This window comes from Prionailurus viverrinus, chromosome B3 (assembly GCF_022837055.1).
Source record: "Prionailurus viverrinus isolate Anna chromosome B3, UM_Priviv_1.0, whole genome shotgun sequence".
Lineage (NCBI taxonomy): Eukaryota > Metazoa > Chordata > Mammalia > Carnivora > Felidae > Prionailurus > Prionailurus viverrinus.
Window position 1 is genome coordinate 37,009,278 of NC_062566.1, and position 27,894 is coordinate 37,037,171.

At 46.3% G+C, this 27,894-nt stretch overlaps 2 protein-coding genes across 11 annotated transcripts in view; one reads left to right on the forward strand and one right to left on the reverse strand.

Annotated features, from left to right (window-relative positions):
* CA12 (carbonic anhydrase 12) overlaps positions 1–19,242 on the forward strand; it is a 52,172-nt gene extending 32,930 nt beyond the window's left edge. Inside the window, exons 4-11 of one of the 6 annotated variants that reach the window (XM_047864624.1) lie at positions 276–418; positions 2,746–2,841; positions 3,718–3,781; positions 3,965–4,122; positions 5,387–5,513; positions 14,822–14,854; positions 15,721–15,808; positions 16,664–19,242. In XM_047864624.1, coding sequence (XP_047720580.1) covers positions 276–418; positions 2,746–2,841; positions 3,718–3,781; positions 3,965–4,122; positions 5,387–5,513; positions 14,822–14,854; positions 15,721–15,808; positions 16,664–16,733 — 779 coding nt within the window. In that variant the 3' untranslated portion in view covers positions 16,734–19,242. Of the gene's footprint in view, positions 1–275; positions 419–2,745; positions 2,842–3,717; positions 3,782–3,964; positions 4,123–5,386; positions 5,514–6,367; positions 9,103–14,821; positions 15,809–16,660 lie in introns of those variants that run through there. The other 5 variants (XM_047864622.1, XM_047864626.1, XM_047864625.1 and 2 more) reach the window with 5 other exon arrangements.
* APH1B (aph-1 homolog B, gamma-secretase subunit) overlaps positions 1–27,894 on the reverse strand; it is an 84,843-nt gene that overhangs the window by 6,221 nt on the left and 50,728 nt on the right. The window contains exons 7-8 of one of the 5 annotated variants that reach the window (XR_007153411.1): positions 10,464–10,541; positions 415–1,727 (exon numbers count right to left, since the gene is read on the reverse strand). The gene's annotated coding sequence lies outside the window, so the exon portion shown is untranslated. Of the gene's footprint in view, positions 1–414; positions 1,728–8,941; positions 9,005–9,163; positions 10,542–27,894 lie in introns of those variants that run through there. The other 4 variants (XR_007153412.1, XR_007153413.1, XM_047864630.1 and 1 more) reach the window with 4 other exon arrangements.

Genomic DNA, 27,894 nt, shown 5'->3' on the forward strand with positions numbered 1-27,894 from the left:
TACGTGGATATGTAAAAACACACCCACCCATCTAGTATTAGTGCTCTTGCCATCCTTTTCCCAGGGGAGCTTAGAAGGGGCTGGTGCAACTAGAATTGCTTTAGGGAAATGGGGACACTTTCAGGAGAAGAGCCCAGGTTTCTGAGCCCCAGGCTGTGTCTCCACTCACTGCATCCACCTGCCTCCTGTCTGGGCCCCGGGGCCGGTGTCGCATCGCTAACTGCTCTCAGGCAGTGCTCAGCTGGCCAGGGCTCTGAAGGCTCCACTCCCCACAGTGAGGCTGAACCTGCCCTCGGACATGCACATCCAGGGCCTCCGGTCCCGCTACAGTGCCGCCCAGCTGCACCTGCACTGGGGGAACCAGAATGACCCTCACGGCTCCGAGCACACTGTCGGTGGGAAGCACTTTGCTGCTGAGGTGAGTGGAGCGGGCAGGCCGGCAGAGGCTGCCTGGCGGTGGGTGGTCTGGCACCCTTCCACCTGGCTGGTGTGCAGCGAAGATCAGAGCGAAAGCAAGGGCTGCCTTCGGGCTCCACACACCCACTCAGGGAAGGCAGAGCCACTCCCATCCCCCCGCGGTTCTTCTGCGGTGTCCTGGTCCCCTTACTCCTGAACGTACGGAGTTTGTCTCTGTCTTTACTGAGTGGCGCCGCTCAGAAGGCAATGCTCCCGGGGTGGCACAGTGGGGCACACATGCCCCTTTTGTCGGCATCGCTCTTCTGCCTGCACAGATCGGGATGCCACCGGCTTGTCTCGCTGACGTATCGTATCTCGCTGCTGAATCCTACTGGGCTAATTGCTTCCCCCAACTTCTCCATCTTTCTTCACAAGCCGTGCTGTTTGCACAGGCCTTTCCCACTCCAGCTTTCCTTTTCCTGGGCATGGGTTGTGCTTGGAACCTTGGGGCCCAGGGCCACAAGCCAAGGGAAGACTGGCATTATAATTCACGGGACATCACGGCAATGAGAGAGTCAAAGAGGATAGTCTGGGATGTCGGCACAACATTGTGTTGTGTCGTTCTGAGGCACTACCCCAAAATGCCCAGAGGAAATGGGAGGAGTGGAGCATTGTTCCTGCACTATAGGTGTGCAGGGGGTACGGTGGGGGTGCTTGAGATGCTCCACTTAAGAGCTCCCAGAGGACAGAAGTTGGGGGTGTGGCTCTGACTGTTTACAGGGCAATAAATACAAGGAGATAAATGCTACTGATCAGCCAGTGGAGCCCAAGGTAAATAATGACATGACCACTCTCCTCTGTTCTTAACTGCTGAACTGCTTAATGTCTCAGGCTAATTATAGGTAGAGTTACACGTGTGGAGGGGCTATAATTCTGGCCCAATAGGACGGCACTCTTGGAGGGGCACGCATTTCAAACCAGGCCCATCTCTGAAACCCCAGGACTGCAATTTCTTTCAGGCTAATTGCAATGTGGAGGCTTCTACCTACACACGGGGAATAAAGAAGGAGTTAGGGTGTAGGCTGGAAGAGTGTGGGCATTTAAATGAATTTCTCATTATTATATTTTCTGCTATGAAGCCACATCATCACCAAGGGCCTGGTGAAGATGGGCCATAAATGTCTCTAATAGAGAAAATACTTCAAGGTGACCCGAAAGTGGCAGATTCCCTGTGGAGGGTCCTTGAAAGTGCACAGTTCTTCTGGATTGGGTCCTATAGAGAAGAGTCTCTTCATCTCTTCAGCAGGGAATTCTGTTCCTCTCCGTTTAATCTGAACACAATAAGAAAAGTGCTGAAGCAGACTGCACGCTCAAAGGGCAGCTGTAAAAAGAAATATGAATCTAGGGCCTGCAGGGTGTCAGCCCTACAGAATCCCCCATTTCTCAAGGCTGTGCCAAGCTAACATGGTGGGGGGCAAGGCGGCAGGCTACATCCTTCATAGCGAGGACTACTTAAAAAAAGAAATGATGTCATGTCACTTGTGAAAATTAGAAAGGACCACTTGAAAGGTGGGGAACATTAAGCCGTATTCAGTAAAATCTGCTTGAATTCCATTTATGACCATGTAAGACGGAGAAAGAGATGAACAAAGAGAAAATCTCAGCGTGTCACAGTCTCAAGAGGCAAAGACTCAACAAAAATGCATGTCACATATATAGATGTATCTACTAATATAGTTTTTTGGAGGACAAGTGACAGACACCACATTTTGGATTAAAAACTAGGTCCAACCTATTGTCAGAATTTATCATAACAATACCTTAATGCTTACCTAGACATTTATTTATTTTTTTTGAGAGAGAGAGAGAAAGAGCATGTGTGCATGCAATGTTGTGGGGGAGAGCGCAGAGGGAGAGGGAGAAAGAATCTCAAGCAGGCTCCTTGCTCAGTACAGAGCTGGACTCGAGGCTCAATCTCACAACCATGAGACGTTAGCTGAAATCAAGCCGAATGCTTAACCGACTGAGCCACCTGGGCGTCCCAGTTACCTAGACTTTTGAAACCCAAGATTTCTCAGAACGTTCTCTTTCCCTCACTTTAATAATCACAAGTAATTCCTGCTTTGAAAAAATGAGCTTAGAACTTTTTTGTGAATGCTAAGAATCTACATTCAGAGAGTAACGTCCTTGTTTTTTTGGCCTCTTGAAATATGGCTGATTAAACCCGTATGAAAGCCGGGCTGTGATTTCTTTTTCCACCGGAGGGATAAATATGTGTCCTCCCCCTGCAAAAGCAAAAGGTTCCCATGAGTCGCCCACCCGTGGTGAGCAGCTTTCCTTCCACTGCAGCTGCATATTGTCCATTATAACTCGGACCTGTATGCCAACGCCAGCACCGCCAGTAACAAGTCAGAAGGCCTCGCCGTCCTAGCTGTTCTCATAGAGGTAAGAGATGTTGAAAGGGGTTTTACATGAAATTTGAAGCCAGGATGGTATCACACTCGGCATTTGGTCCCTGAATTGCCTGTCCGTTGGATGTGTGTGGCTCACTCTCATTTTGGCTGTGTCTTGCCTCTAGAGCCAGAGGTATGCCCCCATAGGGGACCTTGTCTTTTGGCCAGGAGGCAGCACTTTGTGTAGCTGGGCAGCAGAAATGGGCACGTCCTTTGGAAGACTGGAGAAAATGAGCCCTAGTTGCTAGCCCTATTGTATAAAGCTTGGAATTGTCCAGCGAGGCAGGCCCTGTGTGTATGGGGTTGGGGGGTGGGGATCATTCAGCGCTGCCTCATCAGGTGTCAAATCTCTTACACAACTCCTAACATCCAAGTTGCAGTCTTTATATGGACCCTGGAGTGAGCTCTTTCCTTAATCCCCCAAATGGGAATGTTTCCTGATTCGCTTGCATGTATTTCCCTAATAAGACAAGCACCTCGTTTTTCGACATGCTTACTTGCCTGACTTGGCTTGTACGTACTACATCTCCCTTGAGTTCTGGTTAGAAAACATGCTAGTTGTGGCTTTCAGACTCAAAGCCTGATCGCCAGGAGCACAGGCTATATTCTTTGCCTCGCGACGCTCAAGCCCCAGGGCCCTGAGGGCTCAGTGCCTCGCGTCCTGAGATGCAAGAGGACAGGACCATTACCCTCACTCTGTAACGGGCTAGCGATCCTTCATAATTGTCCTAGTAAAGTGAATCCTTCAGGGAGGACCTTGGCAGTGGTGACTATATACCCCTAGTCGAGTCCTCCCATTAGCAACTGTTACACCAGGCTCAGCCTATATAATTCTGTCCTAGTTCAACCTGCCCCATCTATGTTGCAGATGGGTTCCTTCAATCCATCTTATGACAAGATCTTCAGGCACCTTCAAGATGTCAAATACAAAGGTAAGGGGTTCTTGGATGCTTATCTACCCCTAGAGAGGAGAATACAGTCACCCCCATGTGACCTGAAGAAAAATGAATGCAGGGGCTAGGTGCTGTTCACATTTCTAGGCTCAGTCGCATGCCCAGCAGCACCTCTGCCATGGGGAGAAAGGCGGACACCATCTCCCCAATATGTCTCTCCAGGCCAAGAAGTGCTCATTCCGGGTTTTAGCATTGAAGAGCTGCTTCCTGAGAGGCCTGACGAATACTACCGCTACAAAGGCTCCCTGACCACACCTCCTTGCCACCCCACAGTGCTCTGGACGGTCTTCCGGAACCCTGTGCAAATTTCCCAGGAGCAGGTAACTGTCGTGCCCTTCTGAGTCAGAGGCCATGTGGCACCTCCGTCTCTACCATCACCCAATATCATAACAACTTGATTTCCTCACTTAGAGTTTCACTGACAGCTGTGCAAACCCTCTCCAAATAGTGCGGGTTCCTGAACGCACTGCAAAAATTACAGGCCGAGCTTCAAAAACAGAGTTATCAAGTCAAGCTTGAAAAATGAACCCATCTCCACAATTCCTTACAAGCAAGTCGTTAGGCTGCATTTCCTAATATACCCCTCAGTGGCTGCATAGTGTTTGCCTCCATGGTGGAGCAAGCACGGTTCCTTTACAGGGCAGAATAAAGACAGACCCAGTTTCGATGGTTTAACCAGCCAGAGCGCTGGGACTGCGGCAGGGAGTAGGCAATGGTCTCTGTTCTCAAGAAGCTCAAAGTCTAGTGCAAAACTGGGGGACAGAAGCCTCAGCGATCATCTCCAACCTTCTCATCTTACAGATGATGAAAGTGAGGGATAGACAGTTGAGAGAACTTGTGGGATCGCCTGCTGGTTGGAGACAAAGCCCCAAAGTCGGATTGGGGTCGCTGGTCGCTGTCCATCCCCTACTCCACAGTTGAAATTCATCAAGAAGAAAACTGACTGTCCAGGAGACAGGGCCAGGGGCAGTGCTGCACACTGGCTCATAGCCCGTCCCACCCCCAACCCCTCTTCCTGACCAGTAAGGCCCTCACTGTTGGTCGTTCTTTTTACTATGAGCTGCTGATCTGAGTAATGTAGATAAATGGCAGCAGGGGGGCGGACAGGAATAGAGATGTGATGAATCAAGAGATGAAATGTTCAGGGAAGCAGTAACCTAGAAGCTGCCTTGGAAACAGATTATATAATCTATGTGGGTGTACGAAAATTCCATGGAACCAGTGGTCAGAGGAACTGTGAAACTCTTGCCTCCCTCTTTTTGTTCCTTGTGATGGGACCACCAGAATAAGCCCCAGGCCCCTCTGATTTAGAGTCGGGTTGCAAATCAGGCCTGTGAGAGGCTGAGGAGCCCCTCCACCACCCAGCAGCTAAGAGCTGTAACCTCCCCCCAAGCCTTGGGAGGTGGTGACAGACCAGCTCACCCGGTGTCCAGGCAACCAGACGCCTGCGAGGGAGGGGAAACAGTTCTCTGGCTTTCCCACTGCTTTCTGACGTGCCTCCTGCCAAGCCCCAGAGTTCTCCTCCCCACTGAGGTCAGGCAAGGGAGCATCACTTTGCCCATGGGGTGTGTTCCTGCCTTGCAGCTGCTAGCTTTGGAGACTGCTCTGTACTGCACACATGTGGATGACCCATCCCCCAGAGAGATGGTCAACAATTTCCGGCGGGTCCAGAACTTTGACGAGAGGCTGGTGTATATCTCTTTCCGACAAGGTGAGAAGACGCGGTGTGTGGGGGGCGTATGGTGCCAGGACACCCATTTTATCTGCAGCCGGGTGCCCTACCCTTGGGCTTTGTCACTGATACCCTCAGGGGGTGGGTTCAGAGCACTCTGGCTGCCAAGGGAACCAAGTATGTAAGAAGCTATTGTGTGTGGGTTTACTGAGGTCTCCCTCCACTGCTCTTGACTTCCCTGAGCCTTTGCAGGGAAGCACCAGCCAGGGCTTCTAGGTGCCTGGACCGGAGCCCCCATTAAGTCTGGGAGTGTCTCACAGATGGGGAAGAGAGGATGTTCTGGGGTCCTCTCTGTCAGAGAACTACGTCTCCTAAGACACATGGTAGGACTGTTTTCACGAGACAAACTCCTAACGTCTTGCCGTAGGCTTTCTTGGCATCAAGGCCCATCTTCAGCCTCACCAGGTGATTCATAGCACCATCAGCATCACCAACGTCCAGGGATGCTCCTTCGTTAAGCTTTCAGAGAGTGGGCATAATCCACATTTGTGGGCATAAGTAGCTCATGGTCTGATGTAGCAGGACCCATGAGGCAAGAAAGCGTCTGCATTCACTGCCTTTTTGTCTCATCTCCTTAAGCTTGCCTAAGCACAGACACACAGCAGCTATACTGAACGAAGCTGAATAGTTTGGTTTATTCCTAATGCTATGAAAGCTCTGTTCTTCCTCTTAAATCTGTAACCATAACTCCTCAGAAGGACATTTAACATCTTTACTTGTTCAATACCCCTGTCAATACTGTTGGAAGCTGGGGGGTTCAGGGAAACAGGTAAGAGAGCACCCTAGGGGTCCACACCCTTCTTCAAACCTCCAAGTTCACTTTCTCACCGCAGACTCGTGGGCCACTCCCAACACGGGAATCTCATGGTCAGAAACAGGTAGGTCTGTGCAAGTTCCACTTTTTCTCCTTATGTCACTTGTGATGGAACTGGGCCAGGTGTTCATATCTAAAGATGACCCCATTAACCCACTTGTCCGAGAATCAGTTCTCCTTGTCTCACCTTCTTGTTCCTTTGTTATTGTGTGAGATTATAACTACCACTGACTAAGCTTAAACATAGGAAGATAGTATTTCAGGGCCCTTGCCAGAAAGCTTTAGAAACATGCCCTTTTGCACTGACCCATATATATGATCAGAATTATGTCCTGTCAATCACTTAATCAGACCTGCCCAAGAATTTATCTTTTGTGCTCTCCTTGCCACATACCACTGGTTAAGGTAGTTTCTTTTTCTCAGTTTCCTGGTCTGAAAACATCATCTGTGAACAATGGTCCTTCTTAAACACAGAGAACGTATATGATGATGACTGTCAACTTCTTTTCTAGGAAAGCGCCTCAAATGTACAGATCATCCCTTTGTGATCTAGTTTGGATATAAATTTCTCTTTTCCCATTCCTCTAAATGGAGTAGTAGTCAAGGGTAAATGGAAAATACTTCAACTCTTCAATAAAATACAAAACAAAAAAACTACCTGGAGATAAGGGACTTGGCCCACATAGATAAGGTAGATCTTATTGTGATTCAAGATAATAATCAGATCTCTTCTCTGGATTGGTCTATATAAGTCACAGGGGATACGGTCATAAAGACTCCCCCTGCAGTCAGAAAACCTAGGTTCAAGGCCTCAATTTGTTTCCTCCCTGCTGTATGATGTAAGCAAATCATGTCCTTTCTTTGGCCTTGGTTTCCTTAGCCATAAAATGATAGGTTGGACAAGGTGAGCTAATGTCCTTTCAACGTTAACATGCTATAGGATTCGAAGTGGATACTAACAACTGCCCATCCTGACTTTACGTTGCAGGGACAGTGTTTGAGGGCAGTTACAAAGGATCAGAAGAAACCACACAGGAACTTGAGTCTGACATCCCAAAGTAACCTCCACTTGTAACAATGGACTATGGCACTGGGAATAATTAGCCATCTTCTTAGACCAGCTCAGGTCTAAGTTGGCCCTCACAGAGTGGGCAGTGCAGTCAGGCTTGTAGCAGAGCGCTTCAGTAGACTCTCCCAGTCTGGCTGGGGAGCTTGAGGGGCCTCTTAGCAGAAGCCTGGAGACCAACTCCAAGCTCAGGACATCAAGATCAAAGCCCAAATGCATCTTTGCCACTGCCCTTCCTGCACGGCTCACCCAGAACTGTTGCTTCCAAGAGCCCAGGCTGTGCCCAGCTCTCCCCTTGGAGTGAGAAACCCTGGCAGTCCAAGGCAAACCTGTTCATTTGGAGGCTGATTATAGAAACTTGGCTAGAATTGTCCCCTCCCACTTCTCGAAGACACAGGCAGCTACTGGGGCTGTTTCCCAAGGAACAATGGGGAGGGCGGCCCCAAAGAAGAGAAGCCCCAAACCTCACCCCCCAGGGGCACCTGCATTTATGAAGGGCTCTCACACCAACCTGGAGGGGCCTCAGACCATAACGTGCCATTTCAGGTTTATGGAGTGAGCCTGTGTCAGTGTGAACCTTTAGCAATTGTGCTGAATTATCTGTAAACTTCCATTAAGGCAAACTTGGAATTAGGGCCTGATTTATTCAGAGCTTTCTCTGGAAGTTAACAGGAACTATGGAGTTGGAACATTGAGCCAGGAGAAAAGTGATGTTAAGGAAATCCTCTAGGAGAGAAAGTGCAAGGACTTTGAGAGTAGGCTCTGAGGTTTAGCCAAATTGGAACAACTGGGACTAAATCATTTAACTTTACCATGCTTCCTCAACTGTGCTTAGAAGAGGAATAAAGAACTTAATTTCTGTCCTTAAGAGGTAGTAATCTGTCCTTAAGGGGTAGTCTATGATTTAGCCCTAGGGCAGGGTTTCTTAACCTTGGTGCTATTGACATTTTGGTCTGGATAATTCTCACTGGGGGGCTGTCCTGTGCATTGCATTGCCCTCTCCCCACTAGATGCCTATAGCGTCCCCCCACTTTTGAATGCCAAAAATGTCTCCAGACATTGCCAAATGTCTCCAGGGCATGAGGGGCAAAATTGAGAACCACTACCCAGGAATTACACGATGAATTTCCTAGGCCCATGCTGATTTTTTTTTTTTTTCACTTACATGACAGGATTCTGGAGTTTTCATATGCCCTGGTCTTTCCTCTATCACAGCATGACATTTTCAAACTGGTGATGGCTACCCTTGAAACCGAAAGGTTGTTGGGTTACTAAGGTAGAACAACCAAACTCAAGAGAAACCCTGTTCCTTACCTTCCTTTAGAATTTGAATATACCTGCTTTTTGTATAATTGGCTATGTCCAAGGCCAAGAGAAGTGGACAGGCGAGAACTATCCACCCTTAAGAGAAGCATACAAACCCCTTTATCAGGGTTCCAGATGCCTCCGAGGCAGCAATTTGCTTCAGGAACTCGTTATCATTTTTCTCCCTCGCTTTTATACCATTTTTTCTCTCATGTGTGTTGTGTTTCTTGTTGCCTTTAGTTAAAATGACCACTCTTTATGGAGAGGTGAAAGTCATGTCAGGCACTTTTTTTTTTTTTTTTTCAACGTTTATTTATTTTTGGGACAGAGAGAGACAGAGCATGAACGGGGGAGGGGCAGAGAGAGAAGGAGACACAGAATCGGAAACAGGCTCCAGGCTCTGAGCCATCATCCCAGAGCCTGACGCGGGGCTCGAACTCACGGACCGCGAGATCGTGACCTGGCTGAAGTCGGACGCTTAACCGACTGCGCCACCCAGGCGCCCCACGGCACTTTTTTTTTTAAGCTCTTCTGAAAGTGCCTCTTCCAAGGGGTACAAATGGAGGACTTGAGCTGAAGAGGGGAGACAAGAGTCATTGCCCTCAAGGTGGGACCCCAGAGAGGGGGGAGACATCCTGTGGCCAGACCAGATCTCACAGGAGTCAGATGCCCTCTGTGAAGAAGGAGAAAGATGGCACGGGCAGATTTACAGCCCAGAAGCCTGATTCTTAGTTCCTTCACGTTGACCTCTTCCAAGCTAAAGATAGCAACACTGGGTCCTGACGGTGGTGGGTAATAAAGCAAGAGCCTATCGAACCTAAATGCTAATGTTATCTAGTCCTATTTTTAATATACCAGGGCCAGGGACACTCGAGGGACAAGGGGAAGCCAAAGAGTTTCTATAATCACGCGTTAGTGGGCTCTCGCTGAGCAACTGCATGTTCCCCACTGCAGAGCCCAGAGCCAGCTGAGGCACTCTTAGACAACAGCGCTGGACAGTAGTGGGGCAGGGCTTTGACCCGTGCTAAATATGTGGAGTCGCACGATTAGAATCCGCTTGACCCTTAGAGACCTGGGGAGTTTTATAAAACCTTTAAAAAGAGGAAAAACTCTTACAAAGCTAAGATGGCTAATTATCTACTTTTTGAGACTAGACTGTATGCTTTGTGGTTATTGACCTCTTGTTTCTAAAAGTTCCTATTTTTAAATAAAAACTATTAGATGGAAAGTATCATCAAGTCTACTGAGACATCCAAATGAAAGACAGAGGGGTTCCCACCTTCCAATTCCCCTGGATCCAGGGGGCTGAACAGTCAGGAGTAATTGTCAAATGTGCTACAAAGTCCCTAGCCCCTTCATCTAGTGCAATTCAACACACCACATGTTTCCTCAGCATACCCCAAGCCGAGCATTATGGAGAACAAAAACCTCACTGTGGATGTTCTCTTGCTCCTTCATAACAAGCCTCTGGCACAGGGCAGACCAGGTGGAAAGTCAGAAAGCTGGACCCACCCACGGCAAGGTGGCCCCAGCTATCTTTCCAGCATTTCTCCTCCTGGCACCCGTCCACGCCCTGCAGGGCCTCCCTTAGCAAGGCACGGCTTTTACATGTGCATATGATTTACTTTTGCACACGACTCCCTTTGCCGGCGATGCCCCTCAGCTTTCCACCTGGAAAATTCTTTCACGAGCCCACTCTAATGTCATGCCAGAAATCTTCCCTGTTCCCCTGAAGGTGACTTACAGTCTCTTTCAATGCGGCTGGAACAACCCGTTCATCTCTGTTATGGTTCTTAGCATAGCGCAGGATAATGATTTACTGCTGTACAGAAAAAGAAAAACAATGTCTAGATTATCCACACACTCCAAGACCCTAAGGACAGGGACTCGCTTTTGTGGCAGGCATCGTGCCTGGTGCTCATTACAAGTTTGAGAGGATATAACCAAGCCAGCTCCCTTCCGCTCCCCTCCCCAGGCTCTTCTCTGCAGAATGATTTGAACATAAGCCTGGCCAGGGGTCACCTTTTAGTTTCAAGTCTTCTTTTGCTTTGTTTCAGGTTGCCAACAGGCATTCAAATCAATCCATTGGTTTAAGAAGCCTTAAAGATCAGAACTTAGCCGTCAAGTTTCAAAGTCTTAGGAGAGAGTCGCCTAGGGATGCTGTCAGGCTTTTTCTGTTGCTCTGGCCTGAAAGGAGTAAGAGGCCCCTGTGCCACCACCTACCATTCCTTCAGCACAGACAGCCTGTGCCTGGCCACTGAAGGGAGCGGAGCGCACTAAACCCCCAGTGCTGGGATTGGAACCCACGCCTACTGCCCCGGGATTCAGGCCCCTCAGAGCAATATGTGGCTTTCTGTCCTGGGCCTACAATCCTGCCATCTGGAGGGCAAAGCCCTCAGTCCCTATCATGGTTGTAGAAAACCAGCACCCTGATGTAATGTGGTGGCATCCTTTTGGCAGATCTGTAGAAATCATTTCTTTTTGGGGTTCCATAGTGTCAATAAAAAAGTCCTCCAGTTAAATATGTTCTCCAAAGATAGTTATGTTCTGTAGTCACTGAGGGCATCTTCCTTGCTTTTCTTACCAAAGCATCATCCAAAGAGAGGACTAGCATTTCAGTTACTTCACTCTATGACTTGTATTAAACATAATAAGAGCTTTTATCATCTTAAACTGGATTTTATGTATTTAAACTATCAAATCCCTGCTAAGCCAAAGCTCTTCTTGTCTCTTTTATAAGACTGGAGACTGCTAAAGAGGCATATACATATGTATACACGTGTATGTAACTATGTAAAATGTCACTTACCAAAATAGTCCATACTTTAATTTTTTTTAATGTTTATTTATTTTGAGAGAGAGAACAAGCATGACCGAGGGAGAGGCAGTGAGAGTGGGGGAGAGAGAATCCCAAGCAGGCTCCATGCTGTCAGCACAGAGCCTGACACAGGGCTTGATCCCACAAACCGTGAGATCATGACCTGAGCCGAAATCAAGAGTTGCATGCTCAACCGATTGAGGCACCCAGGCGCCCCTAAAATAACATTTTGAAAGGAATAACAGTAAGGATTGTATTCCTATTTAAAATTCTGTTTGAATAAACAGAATTGCAAATAGATCTCGAAAATGCTAGAGTTGTTCCAGGAACGGCAAGCTGTGTGAACGAGGGGCTTGTTCCTTCTGCTGGACTTTTCTGTGTCTGCACTTGAGGCTTCAGAAGACCTCAAAAGCAGTTAACCAGCATCCCTCGGTCCAGCGAGATACCAGTGGAAGATCCAGCTCCCGAGCCAGCAACAACAGGTAGCAGTGCCCCTGTGGCAATCAGCTTGTCTGCCTTCTCCGGGATCTGTACCCTCCTGGGGGAGGCATGTGACAACCGAATTCTTCTGTATCTGTGTGATTTCATTCTCTGTGTCATACTGCCCTATCTTTGTTCACCCTGACCCGTACCAGAGCACTTTCTAGATAGCAGATAGCTCTCACATCTGTATGGCATGCACCCTCTTAACCAACCAGCTCGGAAGCCCCTTCGTCGTGTTCTCATGCAGTAGCTCTTGTGGGCCATCTCCGTCAAGCAGCCTGTCTCTGTTTCTCCTGTCTCGCTGTTCTTCAGTGGGAACTGCCTGTGTTAGTCGCCATATAGAAACCAATCCATTTCTTTCTTTAATCTGCAGATGAATTTCTCTGGCTGTGTCCCTCCCATCATCAACTGTGTTCCCTATTCTCTACACCATCGCACAGGCTCTGCTTGATGCAGGCTTTGGCTTTTCTCTCTGGGCTCTACTTCAGTTGCCCCAAGAATTTTCCCTGTGCCCCCAAAGTCTCTCTGACTTTCCCCTCTCCTGTTAATTAGCAGATGCTTTAGCAGCTGCTTCCAGGGGGCCCCAAGCCCTGTGGACTTCATCTGGCTCTGCAGAGAAGTCCTGCTTCCTGGATGGTTGGTGCTGTCTCAACTGGCAGGGGGTAGCATCCCAACAACATCTTCCTGCCCTGGGCTCCCCTGGGGGTGGAATTCTTGGGAGGTGACACCCTCACTACCATTCCTCTTCCATAGTGGCTTACACTTTTCACTTGCTCAGTCAAGCCGCTTTGTCTTTGCTGCATCAAAGTCTTGCCTGAAAAGCATCTGTCCCAGTCTCCGGGGCTTACTTTGCCTTTGTGGCTGCTTGCTCATTTCATTATTTCCACAGAAAGGCAATTTAGGCCCTCACAAGTGGTCATCCAGGAGCAAGGAACCCTGGTTAGAGCCCTGGATTAAATTAGGCTGTTGTTTACAGGGCCTAATACAGCCAAGGGCAGCCAGATTTCCTTCCAGATAAGACATCAACTTGGGCCATGGACTCGAGAAAAGTCCCATCTCTGGGGGCCTTGCTTCTGTAGACTTGGCTCTGCTCCCCAAGCTCCCTGGGGGTGCCCCCTACAGTCTGGAGTGGGGCTGCTCAGCTGTCCGGGGCCCTGTGTGTTTCTCAAGGATGTTTGAGGTGACTGTGAAAGCAACGACTTTAGAAACTGTTCAGTTGGGGCGGCTTAGCCAGTGGTTAGGCTTACTAGTGATGGTCTTATGTGGCGAGAACTAGTTTGGTACCACAGACATCTGGACACTCTCCTCAGGGGAGACTCATATCCTGAGTGTCTCCCTAAGCCACAGACTGGTCCTTGTATTCAGGTTACAAGAAGAGACTTGGAGCAGGGAATCAGGCCATCGGAGCCACACTCTCTCTGCCACTTGGGAGGCCATGGGCTGCTGATGGCTAGCAAGAGCCAAGAGAACAGGCCACCCTGTACTTTGTGGATAGCTCCTCTCCATACCGGCTCTGCTTATTCTGACAACAGCCTCGGGCCACCTGGGGAGGCCAGACCAGAGACTCCTAGGGGCCAGCCTTGGATGAGGGAGGCTGCAGGGTCAGTGTGAGACTGTGGAAGAGGACAGCCGGGAAAGACACAGGGCTGATGGCTCCAGGGGAATCAACCAGACTCTGGCCACATAACAGGAGAAGGGAGTGAACAAAAAAACCCTCATCCTGCAGTCTCAGGTCTGGTTCCCCAGGGTGTAAAGTGCCCCCAAGTCTGAGTCCCTGGCCCTCTGCTGACATCTCACAACTGGCCAGGGCTCTCCCAAGGTCTGAGTCTCAGAGTGGGCTCTGTGGGCACAGGCTCTCCTGAGTGTCACGCTGGGTGGCCACAACTCCGAGCACAACTCTGGCTTCCAATGTGAACTGGAACAAGCACCCACACGACACATACACACATATGCTAGAAGTTTCTGCTAAGGTCAGAAAACCACCAGACAAGAGGGTATGTGTAACAGAGACTTTCTTTAGATGCAGGACCTGATTGGGAGAATGGGGAGTAGTTCTAAGAACCTGGAAGGAGCATGCTGGGGTTACCCAGGGGAGCTTCATGACTGGGCACCACTGTCTTACTCAAAAAGATGGGCTCACCCATTACCCTCCCCCAGGGAGGTCCCTAGGAGGCTGACTATGGGATTTTATTTTAGATAGCTGGGCACTATTTCAGCCCCATTGAAGACTCCTAACTTACCCCCAAAGGAACTCACTAAGAGAAGCCATAATCTTCTCGTTCCACATCAGAGAAGGGAGGCTAGTATCAGGGAGGGGTATCTCCAGTTTGCCCAGTGGGGCCAAAGCAAAAACAAAACCAAATCATGATAACAGGACTAGACAGGGATGGAGCAGAAGTCTAGCCACAGGCTCCAGCTAAGCCCTGCCAGCCCCAGACAGCCAGAACCTGGAAGATTCCTTACAGATATAGAGGGATAGGTATCCAAGCAGCAGATAATAGCCTGCCCAAGGAGACTCTGATCCTTACCCTTCCTTATGTTCCACTCTAGCCGTGTTGTACTAAAAACTGAAGTCTTGCCCTAGCAAAAAGACTGCTGTGACAAAAATTGGAAAGGAGGATCACAGTGTGAACTCCCAAGGTGGGCAATTCCCTCTATACCATCAGGCACCTGAGTCAAGAATGAATACTCTCAGAAAGTCTGTATAAGCCCTGTACTTCCAACCAAATGTTCAGCACATTGGTCAAATCCACCATGGTTTGACTTGGTTAATTTTCAACCTTTTCCTCTCCCCTTTGAAGTGCAAGACCTTACCTACACAGGACTGAGTCTGGGTATGTGGCCTGCTGGCCTTGCATGCTGCAGCTGGGTGATCTCTGTGATTCTTGGTGTGATCTGGGCCTGTGATACTTCCAACCCAATCTCCCTGCTTCTCTGTGCTGTTGCTCTGGCTCCCGGTCCTCTCCTTGCCGTGGGTCTTACCTTCAGGTCACTCTGTGATTCAAAGATGAACCGCCAATCAAATGCTTCCCTAATGAAAGACCTAATCACTCTATAGCATGTGTACATTCAACGAGCTATCCAAGACCTGCTGGCCATGGTGGGAAGCCATTGTCTGAAGAAAAACATGCCTGAGCTCAGTGTGGAGTTTGGGTGACTGGCTAGGTGATCTTGGCAATGGACCCCTGGTTGTCTTGGACTGCTTAGGACTGTGCAATGGAGCTTGGGGGAAAAGCCAATAGAGGCATCCCAATGGGCCTTAAATCCAGCAAACAAAGACAGAGTAAGTTCTTATTCTGTAGCTCAGGGTTTCTCAAAGTATGGTTCATGAACCATTTACATCAGCATCAGCTAGAGCTGTTTGTTTGGTAAAAATTCAGATTCCTGGGCCCCACTCCAGACTGAATCAGTCTCTGATGGTTGGGCTCAAAAAAAGTCTATATTTAAACAAGCTCTTCAGATGATCCTGGTATAAGTTTGAGAACCCTTGAAGAGTCACTACAGTTTGCAAATGCACCCCCCCCCAAGTACTCCAGCCAGTTCTGCTGAGCCAAAGACCAGAACCTGAGAACAGAAATAGGGAAATGACACCTTTCTGTGGCAGATTATACAGCTGTCACATGACTTCACATCCATGTGCCATGGGACGAGACGCAGGGGAAGGGAGGAAGGTAATTTGTGTTCATTGCCTCTTCACCAGGCATCATCCTTTCAGTGGCCCTGGCCGGCGTTCTTGGCATCTGCGTTGTCCTGGCAGTGTCCATTTGGCTTTTCAGAAGAAAGAAGAGGTAGGAGCTGGTTTTGGTTCTAAATGAGAGTGGGCAGCTTATTTGTCCATGAGGATTGATCTGTCTGGAAAGGCAGCCTGCAGAACGAAGGGCCCCTGTCACCTGTACCAACACTTATCCTACGGGTGCTGTTTCCAGAACACAATTGCCCCTCGCATCCTCTGCAGGAGATGCTGGTCATTTAAGGATCCTTATGCTCAGAGCTGGAGGTGTGTCTGCCAGCCTTGCTGCACCAGCTAACACCTCAGACAAGAGACAAGTCTCTCGACTGGGGCGCGGGAGGCCCCATTTGGCTAAATACAAGCTGCAAGGCTGTCTCCGTTCTAAATCTGATTTTTCTTCTCTGAACCCCAAAAGAAAAAAGAAGGAAAACTTGATTCATCACTCACATTAGCTATTAATGCCCTTTGCTCATGTTTTTATTGTCATGTTTGGTTTTTATAAAATCTATTTCTTCTGGCATTTGTAACAAAAGTTTCCAGGAGCTTTGTTACACACAATCAAAGGTTTGAAGTCAGGGTAGTCATGAGACCTTCTTCAAAATGCAGGTCTAGTATTGTCAGCTGTTAAAAGAGAACAGTTGCAGATTCCTGGGCCCCACTCCAGACTGAATCAGTCTCTGATGGTTGGGCTCAAAAAAAGTCTACATTTAAACAAGCTCTTCAGATGAGTTTCCTTTTTGGTTGATGCTTTATTTGGGGGCATTCCTCCCAAGAGTGACAGAACTGGGGAAAGGTCCCTAAGAAAGGAATCTGACCCCTAAAGTTCATCTTATTTCATAGCTGAGTCAGGCTACTCTCTGCCTGTCTCTTCTCTTTAACTGAGACTAAATGTGTGTTCTTCCTGTTCCAGTAGCAAAAAAGGTGACAACAAAGGAGTCATTTACAAACCGGCCATCAAGAAGGAGACCGAAGCTCATGCCTGAGGCCCCAGAACTCCCAGGCACGTCCAAGGAAGGACTCCGGTTTGGACACTACACAATGTGGCTCCCTAGACACTTGAAATACCTGAGGTTCTCTGACGCTCAACCCACAAACACTCCAGACCCATGGGGGCGCTTCTCGGTGGGTGCCCTGCCATCCTGATGCCACGGCCACCGGCCAGTGCGATGCATGGATGGGAATAACTCACCGAGGAGGCAGAAACTCGGAGTCTGCTCCAGCTGTGTGGACCATTAAGTTGTCTGGATTTCTGGGGGCACAAGCCAGGTCACTCACTGGGGGCTGTTAGTGACTGTAAAACATTCTGACCCAGGGATTCACCTGAGTGTGATTTCAAGGATCCTGGAAATCCTGCTTCTTGTCGAAGCTTTCAGACCTGGATGTGCACTCTCTGCTTAGGATTTGCTTCTGAGACTCAGTTTCTTTCCTCAGGGAAGGGGTTGTTGTTCTCCTCTGATTTCCTCCAGCTATGATGACAAAAGCTTTGGTCTGACCTTACAATTGGAAGGAAGAATGATTCAGGAAGGGTCAAGGTATCAGAGACAAAAGAAAACAAGAGAGATTCTTTGAAACACAGTAGAGGCATTTCCAAAGTCCTGTACTTTGGTTCAAATGTAGTGAAGGGACTTGAGAGGGAGAGAATGAGAAGACCCCTAAGGTCTGGAGGAACCTCACTTTGGAGTCAGAAGTTGTCTGTCAAGCCGTAAGTGTGAGAAGGACAGAATATTAAGGTCAAGCCCAGACTCCTGTCAGTGGGGCAGTTATGCTTTGTACTCCACACACTTTATACATGATTAGGCTATTCCTTGAAAATGTGTTGTTGCTTTCTCTCTCCTAGACATGAGTTCTGAGATGACCCAAACTGCTTTTGACTCTACAGGAAACAGGCAGATGCAGAACGATTGAAGAGCTTCATCTAGTTTGCCCAAATTTCATTTCTGCCACTTCTGTGGTATCTCTAGTGCCTAGCTGGATGGAATGGGGACTTCTTACTTCTCTGACTTGGGGGATATTGAGTTAAAATCTGGGGGGGGGGGCTTGGTTAAAATCTGTTTTCGAGCTATGAAAGCGGGAAGTTATCTGTGCAGGGTGGGGGCACCACGGTATTTAGGGACCAATAATAATGGAATATTACAAAGATTCTTCATGGTCTTCCACTCAAGTCGCAGTTTCTGAAAAGACTTAACTCTTTCCTAGATGTAAGAGCCCCATGGAGATCAGTTAGTTCCATGACTGAGAAGGAGCTTCCAGCACCAACCTCTCATGGCCAGCACCTTGCAGTTCACAGACAGCTTTCTGATTCCTGGTCTCATTTGACAGCATGGAATGTCCTACCAAAGCACAGATTTCTTTATAACATCTTTTTCCTTCTACTCCTCTCTCTGACTCTGAGACGTCTTTTCCCTTTCCTACTGTCATGACTTTTTGTAGCGATGGCAAGCCCCGTGGCTTTGTAGCTAGTTTGCTAAACAAAGTTATGAAAGACCTAATGGACACTCAGATGTGTGTGGATGAGAACTCTGACAGCTTTGGAGCCTGGGGCAGCATCCCAACCTTGCCATTAGCATGCCTGATGCTGATCAAATGACAGTAGGGACAGCCCTCATGACAGAAATGTGACTTAGGGGATGCTTTCTTGGCCTTGGCCCAAAGTTGTCTATCAGAAACCAACATAAACCACTCCAGAGCCATGGGAATGTCTCTCTATACCTTTTATGAACACATTTTGTAAGAGAACAAAGAGATCATCATACCTGGCATGACAGCTGCTCAACGAAAGGGAGATCTACTGAGCCATGAAAACTGGCATTTTTCCTGCCCTGTGGCTGAGATAAAGCAACGCTAGGGAGGCAGGCAGAAGGCTCCAAGAATCAACACTGTCAACTTCCATGTGAATCATTATGGGACCTCTGAGGACCCAGCAGCTTTGGAATTGGGAAGCCTTTCTTCAGATTCTCCCTCCTTCCACTGACACCAGTGGCCACTACAGGAACCCAGACTGTGGTGTGTGATGCTCCTCTGTCTCCCATGCACCTGGTGGAGGGCCCCGGTGCTGTGCTGGGTGCACAGCAGGCAGGGATCACAAAAACCAGGCACAGACTGGAAAGGCACACACGGAAGGCCCTGGCTTCTTTGCTTCACCAACGGATAACCTGAATTTCTGTATTCTGTTTCTTTAGTGCCATCTGGTAAAAACAGTAACTTATACTTGTTTCCTTAATAGACATTCTAGAATTTTGCTGCATTGACTATTAATCCTATTTCAAGTTCAGACCTTAGATTCTTCTCCCCTTTGCTAAACTCTCTGAAGTCCTCCTGAGCACTGCTGGGGAGCAGTGGGGTCTGCAGCACCCCTCCATTCCTGTGCCATGGATGGATCATGGGCCACTGTGATGATGACGTTTAGCACTTCTGTATTTATTGTAAGAATGATTGTAATGAAGACCTAAACTATAAATATGAGAAATTATAAATAAAATGTTTTTCACATCAGGCTGATTTTTTGGAGGTGAGGCTAAGCATTACTGTTGGCAAAGCACTTTGTAGTTCCTGGTCTATGGTGACATGTAACTGATCATAATGATGTCACCTGCATCCAGGTCTTAGAACCCGGCTCCAAAGGAAAATACACCGATGCATTTAATCATTTTACTGAGGAAGGAGGCCTATGGTATGTGCAGTAAAGTCCTAGGATCACACAGCTGCTTAGGGAGTACAGCTGGGAAGTTTAGAATAATCAGGGAAACGCTCAGAGAGAAGCGGGTATCTGAGCTGTGCCTTAAAGAATACGTCACATTTGAACAGATGGATGGAAAGAGGGAGGCATTCCTAACCAAAGTGACATAAATATAGAGAATGGGTCTTAGTAGCTACTGCACTTAGTAGGTTGGTAGCCGCTTTAGCTTGCCTGCTACCTATTTTGGATTTTTTTTTTCAAAACATGCTATCGCCTTCCATATAATTTTTATCTAATTCCAGATTTCATATTCTGGTTTCCTAAAAGAGGCAGTCTTGTACCGGTTACAAAATTGTTTGAGTTATTTAGAAAAGCTTCCAGTCTTCACTTTAGTTGCCCAAGGATGGAAATAGATGAACTGTCCAAGGGTAATTTTGCTTCAGTAGGTGATAAAACAGTGGACCCAGCTTTAGAAGAGAAACACTATAAACCCCTCCAGGTTCTGATGGTCTCTTGGTCAGAACACAGGGATTCTTCAGTTTGCCCCCTTTAGCATCCTTCTGGGGTGAGGACAGGTGAAGCGAGGCATACACAGAGTGCCTGTGACTCTCATTCCCATTGGGGCTGGGGCGACGGGAGGGGAGGCTGGGGCGAGCAACAAACATCATCTCTGTTGTCTCTCCATAGCCTCTCTCCCCATTCCCTGAACTCAAGATTCATCAGGGGTGATGATCAGCGATGTGAGGTGGTGAGAGCCATGGGATGCCAGGTGACACTCAAGTCCTTCTTCAGGTTGGCCATTACCTCCTCTTGTAAATCCAGCTATATGGACATTCTGGAGCACAAAGCCCAACAGAATACAAGACAACATAATGCAAGACACATGAACATTCACAGTAGCCACACCTCCCAAAAGGAAAAAAGTGGGTCCAAAACACTACACTTTGTAATCAATATTTTGATATGAGGTATTTTCATTCTTTTTTCCTGTAGTAAGTCTTTGAAACCTAGTGTGTATTTTTACATTTATAGCACATCTTGATTCAGATGCTGAACTTTCATTGAAAATATTTGATCTGTATTTAGATTTGACAAAATTACAGTTGAAAAAGCAGATTCTCATGCCAGGAGTTGCTCCAAACACACTTAAAAGTTTTCCAAATAACTGAATCAATTATCAGCTTTTAAATTTAAAGTGATTAAAGTAAAATAAATCAGGGGCACCTCGGTGGCTCAGCTGGTTAAGCGTCTTTGGCTAAGGTCATCTCGTGGTTTGAGAGTTCAAGTCCTGCATCAGGCTCTCTGCTGTCAGCACAGAGCCAGCTTCAGATCCTCTGTTCCCCTCTCTCCCTCCTCCACTTGTTCTCTTTCTCTCTCTCAAAAATACACATTAAAAAAAAAAAAAAAAAGGAAAATACATCAAGTTTTTTCTCAGTTTCATTAGACACATCCTAAGTGCTCAGTAGCCACATATGGCCAGAGGCCAGCACAACCACCGTGCAGATATGGACTGCTCACCTCCTGGGACATACCCTTTGTGAGAGTTAAACCTAGAGAACTTTCATGCAAAATCAACCTAAGAACAAAATTTTGAGGGGCAAGGGATGGGGGATGAGAGATAGAAAATGGGGAATCCAGGTGGGTGGATATGGACGACAGAAGAAAAGAGGGCAGACAGAAAAATCAGGACAAGGTGAACAGAGCAGCAGACCTTAGGCATAGATCTCCTTTCCCTCACACCTCTTCTTGTAGCTCCATGGGGGCTCTCAGCCCTTCTCACCCTGGCAATGTCCCCTGGCCAGGCCCTGGGGTCCAGGTGCTCAGTAGCAACTCGATCTAGGGCATCCTGGTGACTTTGCAGGAGTTTGAGCTAAAGGCACAAGGATGCCTGGTTAACCTGTTAGGGGACCTTGCTGCACTTCCCTGGCCAAGTGCCAGGTGCTAACTCCCCTCTTCCCACCCCCGCCCCCCCCCCCCCCCCCCCCCACTTCCCTGACAACATCCTCTTCCTGATCTCAGAGTCCCAACATTGCTGCTTTGTCTCCACTCTTCCAGTCCTGGCCAGCCTGAAGACAGCAAATGCCTGAAACCTGAGTTCCTTGAACTGTCAGCTGGGCCTGGCCCCTCATATTGGAAGGGGCTGTAAGTTGCCTTCCATTCAGGTGTGGGGAGAAGTCTTGAGACAAGAGGAAAGGAGACCTCTGGAGAGGCCTGCTGGGAAGCAGAGGTGCCCACCGCACATTCTGGCATTGCCATCTATGTCCACATTGTACACAGCCTGGCAGGAGTGCGTGATCCTCTATGGTCATCTGGCTCAGACTCCACTACGAGAGGGTGGGAGAGAAGGCATAAGGCCCAGACAGTGCTGGAGAGGAGGGGCCCCATGCTCTACCTGTGCCTTTTCATTTTATATTGAATGGGTAGGGATAAGGGCCACAGTGCCTTGTAATAGAATTATTCACCATAAACAAATCATTGCAACCAGGTCAGCATATTGTTATGACTGCAGGTCAACCAGGGAGGTTTCAGTAAGTCTCCCACCTGTATATCCTAGACTGAACGTACCTTCACTCCATTATCTCACAACCCAGGGAAAGAGGACACACTGCCCTTGTAAGTAGGAAACCAAACCAGGGCTCTTGCTCTGGGCTAAGTTGACACAGCTCCTGCGGCTCTAGGATCTGCAGTGACAGTACGGTCTGCCCTTCGCAGCTCCAGTGACATGAAAACACCTTCTTATAATAGAACGTACTATGCTTATCTCAATCATGCCACAACCTCATAAAGCCCCAAAGGCTAAAGGAAATAAAGGCATTTGTGCCAACAATTTCTGGAAAGTCAACAACCACCTCCTGCCTCCACTCTGCTTGGTCATATTAACCCCTGGCCTCTGTTCAGGAAAAGTCGGTCCAAAGGTTGCCAACTGCAAGTCGAAAAAGGAGTCAGCACAGCTCCTGGGATGTAACCCTCACCTCTTACTTCTGCAAACCAAATGTGTCCCAAGGATGCATTCATTGAACTTTCTCTATCTGACGGCTGAACTGGAGAGAAGGAATAAATACACATGTGTGCACATGCGCACACACACACACACACACACACACACACACTTTAATTCCATTTGTATAAAATTCTAAAAAGTGCAATATAAACTATAGTGATAGCAGATCAGTTGTTGCCTAGGGATGAGGTGGGGGTGGAAGGTGGGGGATGAAGGGATTACAAAGGGGTACCAGAAACTGGTGAGGTGATGGATACATTCATTATCCTGTTTGTGGTGATAGTTTCTCCGCATAGGTCAAGACTGGTCAAATTTTACACTTTAAATGTGCGCCCACACACAGCCAAATGACACCTGCCCTGTCCTGGAGTTTCCATTGAGAGCTTATCCTCCTGGTCCATCTAGAAGAAGCCTGCCCAGGACTGGCACCTTCCCTGGGACCCACCCTGTGGGTGGGAGCCCAGAAAGAAGTGTGCTCTCTATTCACATGACCAGCTATGACCTCTTGATACTGGAAGTCAAAGTCATTGTTTCTGCTTGAGTTCACTAGTATCAAATATTAACTTTTAATTGCCTGCAATGAAGACAACAAACACAGGGCTACAGGTTCAAGGACAGATGCAGACCTCTATAGGAACTTTGTATCAGTGATGACAGGGTCTACTACCTTCTCTACAAGAAGCAAAGACTCTCCTCGTGAGTCAGGTAATATAACCAGTTCATTCGTCTGCCGAAACTAGTTTCCCAAGATACCTAGACATCCAACAAGAGATCTCACACCTTAGTTTCCTTCCTTCCCAGCCACCCAACACATAACCATTTGAAAAGTTTTCCTGGGACGCCTGGGTGGCTCAGTCGGTTAAGTGTCCAACTTTGGCTCAGGTCGTGATCTCATGGTTCGTGGTTTTGAGCCCCGTGTCCGGCTCTGTGCTGACAGTGCAGAGCCTTGAGCCTGCTTTGGCTTCTCTGTCTCCCTCTCTTTCTCTGCCCTCCCCTGCTTATGCTCTGTCACTCTCTCAAAAATAAACATTTTAAAAAATTAAGAAAAAAGTTTTCCTAAATAACGTACAATCTTTCATGGAGTTGGACAAGCATGCTTTGGAGCTTATCACCTTCTCTTAGCCACTGGGTGAAATCTGGATTAATCTCCTGTGATACTGTAATATAATAATAAATATGTGTTTGGTCTTTGTTCCCAGTTCCTGGTACAGAGATCCCGAATGTTATTCATAATAAGTCCCTTTAAGCCATACCTAAATTTATGCTAAAGAGGTGATGCTTGGAGGATGGGATGCTGGTTGCCGGAGGAACCAGCCATGTGATTAGAAGGTTGGAACTTTCAGCCCTATCCTCTGACCTCCAGGGGAGTACTGGGAATTGAGTTCAATCACCAATAGCCAATGACTTAATCAATCATACCTATATAATGGGACCACAGAAACTCTAAACCATGGGGTGCAGAGAGCTTCCAACACCTGGAGGTGCTGGGAAGGTGGTACACCCAGTGAGGACACGGAAGCTCTGTGCCCCTTCCCCATACCTTGACCTATGTACCTCTCTATCTGGCTGTTCATCTGTATTCTTTGTAATATCCTTTATAATAAGGCAGTCAATATAAGTAAATGTTTCCCTGAGTTTTGTGAGCTGTTCCAGCAAATTATCAGACCTGAGAAGGGAGCCATGGAAACTTACAACTTATACCTGGTCAGAAGTACAAGTGACAATCTGGGACAAACTGGTGTCAGACAAACTGGTGTTTGAAGTGGGGGCAGTCTTGTGGGATTGAGCCTTTAACCTGTGGGTCTGGGGAGTTAGTTAGAAATGAGTTAAATTATAGAACATGTACACAGTGTCCACTGAGAACTGTAGAATTGCTTGGTGTGGAAAACCTCACACATTTTGTCAGAACAGCATTTTCCTTGATCTCTCCTCTATCATTCAAAGTAATTTCCAACTGCCTTCCTTTCTCACACCTCCTTATTCAAAAGCAAAAATTTAATGAATAACTACTGTCTGCTAAGCATAGATTAAGTGATGGAGATTCAAACATGATTTAGATAGAGTTCGTATATTCAGTGATAATTGGTATCACAGTCTCTTCTGGGGAAGCAAGCAGAAAACACTAAACATAATATACAGAAGAGTAATATGAAAAGAATACTATGTACCTATCAACAGAAGAATGGATAAACAAATTGTATATCCAAAAGATGGAATGGTATTTAGCAAAAAGTTGTAAATTACTGATATACACAAAAACAGGGATCAGTTTCAGAAAATTATGTTGGATGAAAGAAGTCAGACACAAAAGAGTACATTTAGTGTTATTCCATTTATATGAAGTTCAAAACAAGTGAAACTAATCTATGGCGATAGAAGTTGTAACTGGCAATTACCTCTGTGGAAGGTGGGGTGAATAGACTAGAAAGGAGCATGAGGAAACCACCTGGGGAAAGGCAATGTTCCATATCTTGATAGATGTGGTGTTTACCAAATAGGTGTATCCGTTTGTCAAAACTCATCCAATTGTATACTCTAAATCTGTGCATTTTATCATATGTAAATTATTCCTTGATTTAAGAAAATACATGCTGAAGGATAACAGTGGAGAAAGCCATTTGTTTTGAGTCTAACCAGGAAGGACTTCACAAAGGGTAAAATTTGAGCAGGACCTTGAAGGAGGAATAGGATGCTTTCTGGTTGAAACTGAAAACAAAAGCAAAAAGATGGAGGTGTGAAAGTCCACAGTGGATAATAAGAGCTCTCAGGGATGTGTTTGAGAACATCTGAGAAACAAAGATAGGGAAAAGGTGGTTGGGATCAGATTGTGAAAGGCCTCGAATGATACCCACTTTCTAATAAGGACAACAAAAATCATGAAAGGGCTTATCATTTTGTCTGATTACACAAACAATATATGCTAATTAAAAAATACAAATAATACATGTATAAAGCCAAAAGTCCCCCATAATCCTAACTCCTAAAATAAAAATTGCTAGTAATTTAGTTTTATCTTTCTGGCTTTTATGTAAGCATGTGCATATTTTAATATTTATTTTAAATTTTTAATAAAATGGACTAATAGGATACATATTGCATGCTTTACAAGGGCTAGGATCATACCTGTCTACTTTCACTCTTGTATTCTTAGCATCTAGCACAATGCCTAGCCTAAGAAATATGTGTTGAATGGAAGAATGGTCTATACCTTGCTTTTGTTTCCTAATAAAACAAAGAACATCCTCATTCTTTTTAATGGCTATAAAGTATTCTGCTCCTTGAGGCAAAGCTGTACTGACAGACATTGCAAATTCCTTACCTTCCAGTACTAATGCAAGATCCTTTTGCACTTGGATATATTTTAATAGGATAAATTCCCAGAAAAGGAACTGCTGGCTCAAAATATGCATATCTCAACATTTTATAGATACAATAAATTTTGCTAAATTACCACCCAAAAGGTTGTACTAATTTGCTATCTCACAGCATGCTGTTTCCACCATATGTTCAACCACCCTTGATATTATCAATCTTTTTCACCTTTGACAATCTGATAAATCTAAAAATTGTGTTATATTTTTTTTATTATTAATAGTTTAGCATTTTATCTTATGTTTGTTGGCTATTACATTTACATACTGTGAATTATCTGTTGACCTCCTTTGATCACTTCACTAAATCAGTCATCTTTTTATTTATAGAAGCTTCTTATATATTATAGGTGGCAATTCTTTGTAATATATGCCAAAGATATTTCTCCCAGTCTTCTTCTTCAGGGTATCTTTTGCTGTTTTAAATTTTATGCAGTTAAATCCATCCATTTTTCCCCCTTTGTGATTTATAGTAAAGTGCTGAGAAATACTCTATCTACCTTAAGATTATGAAACCACAGTTAACCCGTGAACAGCACAAGTTTGAACTGTGCTGGTCCACTTACAGGCAGATTTTTTTCCATAAATTTATTGAAAAAATTTTGGAGACTTGCAACAATTAAAAAAAACTTAGACAACTGCATAGCCTAGAAATATAAAAAAAATTAAGAAAATGTTAGGTATGTCATGCATACAAAAGATGTAGATAATGGTCTACTTTATCATTTATTTCCATGAAAAATACACAAATCTATCATAAAAAGTTAAAGTTTACCTACATGGCGCCATTAGTCAGGAGAAATGTAAACACACAAAAATGCAGCATTAAATCTTAACTGCATAAAATTAACTGCAATCCATACGTACTACTGTAATAGTTCACAGCCACCTCCTGTTGCTATTGAGGTGGACTCAAGCATTGCAAGCATCTGCTTAAAACGCTGTGTGACGCTAATCGTCTCTGCATGACCAATTTACCTCTCCAGTATTTTTGCGTATCACAGTAAAAAGTGATCTCTCTCAGGTCTCACATAGTTTTCATTATGTTTAGTGCAATACTATAAACCTGGAATACCACTACAGGACCCTTCTGAAGTACCACTAAATAATGCTGGAAACATTGCCAAGAAAAAGAAGTCATGACGTTACAAGAAAAAGTGGAATTGCACCATACTTTGAGGTCTGCAGCTGTGGCTGCCTGCTTTTTCAAGGCAAATGAATCCAGTGTAAGGACCATTGTGGGAAACAACAACAACAACAAAACCAAAATTCACAAAGCTGTCACTGCAGCTATGCCAGCAGGTGCAAAAAATCTTGCACTTTTTTGCAAAACACCTTTATCTTGTACTGAAAATGCACCCTTAATGTGAGTGCAGGCTTGCTATAAGAAAGGCATTCCTATATCCTCTAATCATGATTTGAGAAAAAGAAAAGTGATTATGTGACAACTCAGAGCAAAAGGAAGGTGAAGGATCGAAAGCTGGAAAATTTAATGCCAGCAGAGTGGTTTGATACTTTTAGAAAGAGGTTTGGCTTAAAAAGTGTCAAGATAACAAGAGAAACAGCTTCTGCCAACCAAGAGGCAACAGATGAGCTCCTAGTCACCGTTAAGAAAATCACTGTTGGGGCGCCTGGGTGGCGCAGTCGGTTAAGCGTCCGACTTCAGCCAGGTCACGATCTTGCGGTCCGTGAGTTCGAGCCCCGCGTCGGGCTCTGGGCTGATGGCTCAGAGCCTGGAGCCTGTTTCTGATTCTGTGTCTCCCTCTCTCTCTGCCCATCCCCCGTTCATGCTCTGTCTCTCTCTGTCCCAAAAATAAATAAACGTTGAAAAAAAAAAAAATTTAAAAAAAAAAAAAAAAAAAAAAAGAAAATCACTGTTGAAAAAAGAATTATCTGCCTGAACAGGTTTTTAATACAGACAAAAGTGCCCTATTCTAGGGGGGAAGAAAAAGCCACAAAGGACATTTCTTAATAAAGAATTAAGCAACAGGATTTAAGGCAGGAAGGAATAGGCTACCTCTACTGTTCTGTGCAGATGCAGTCAGGGTTGTCCTTATCTGTAATGCTACTCAGCTCAGAGCCTTGAAGGGAAAAAA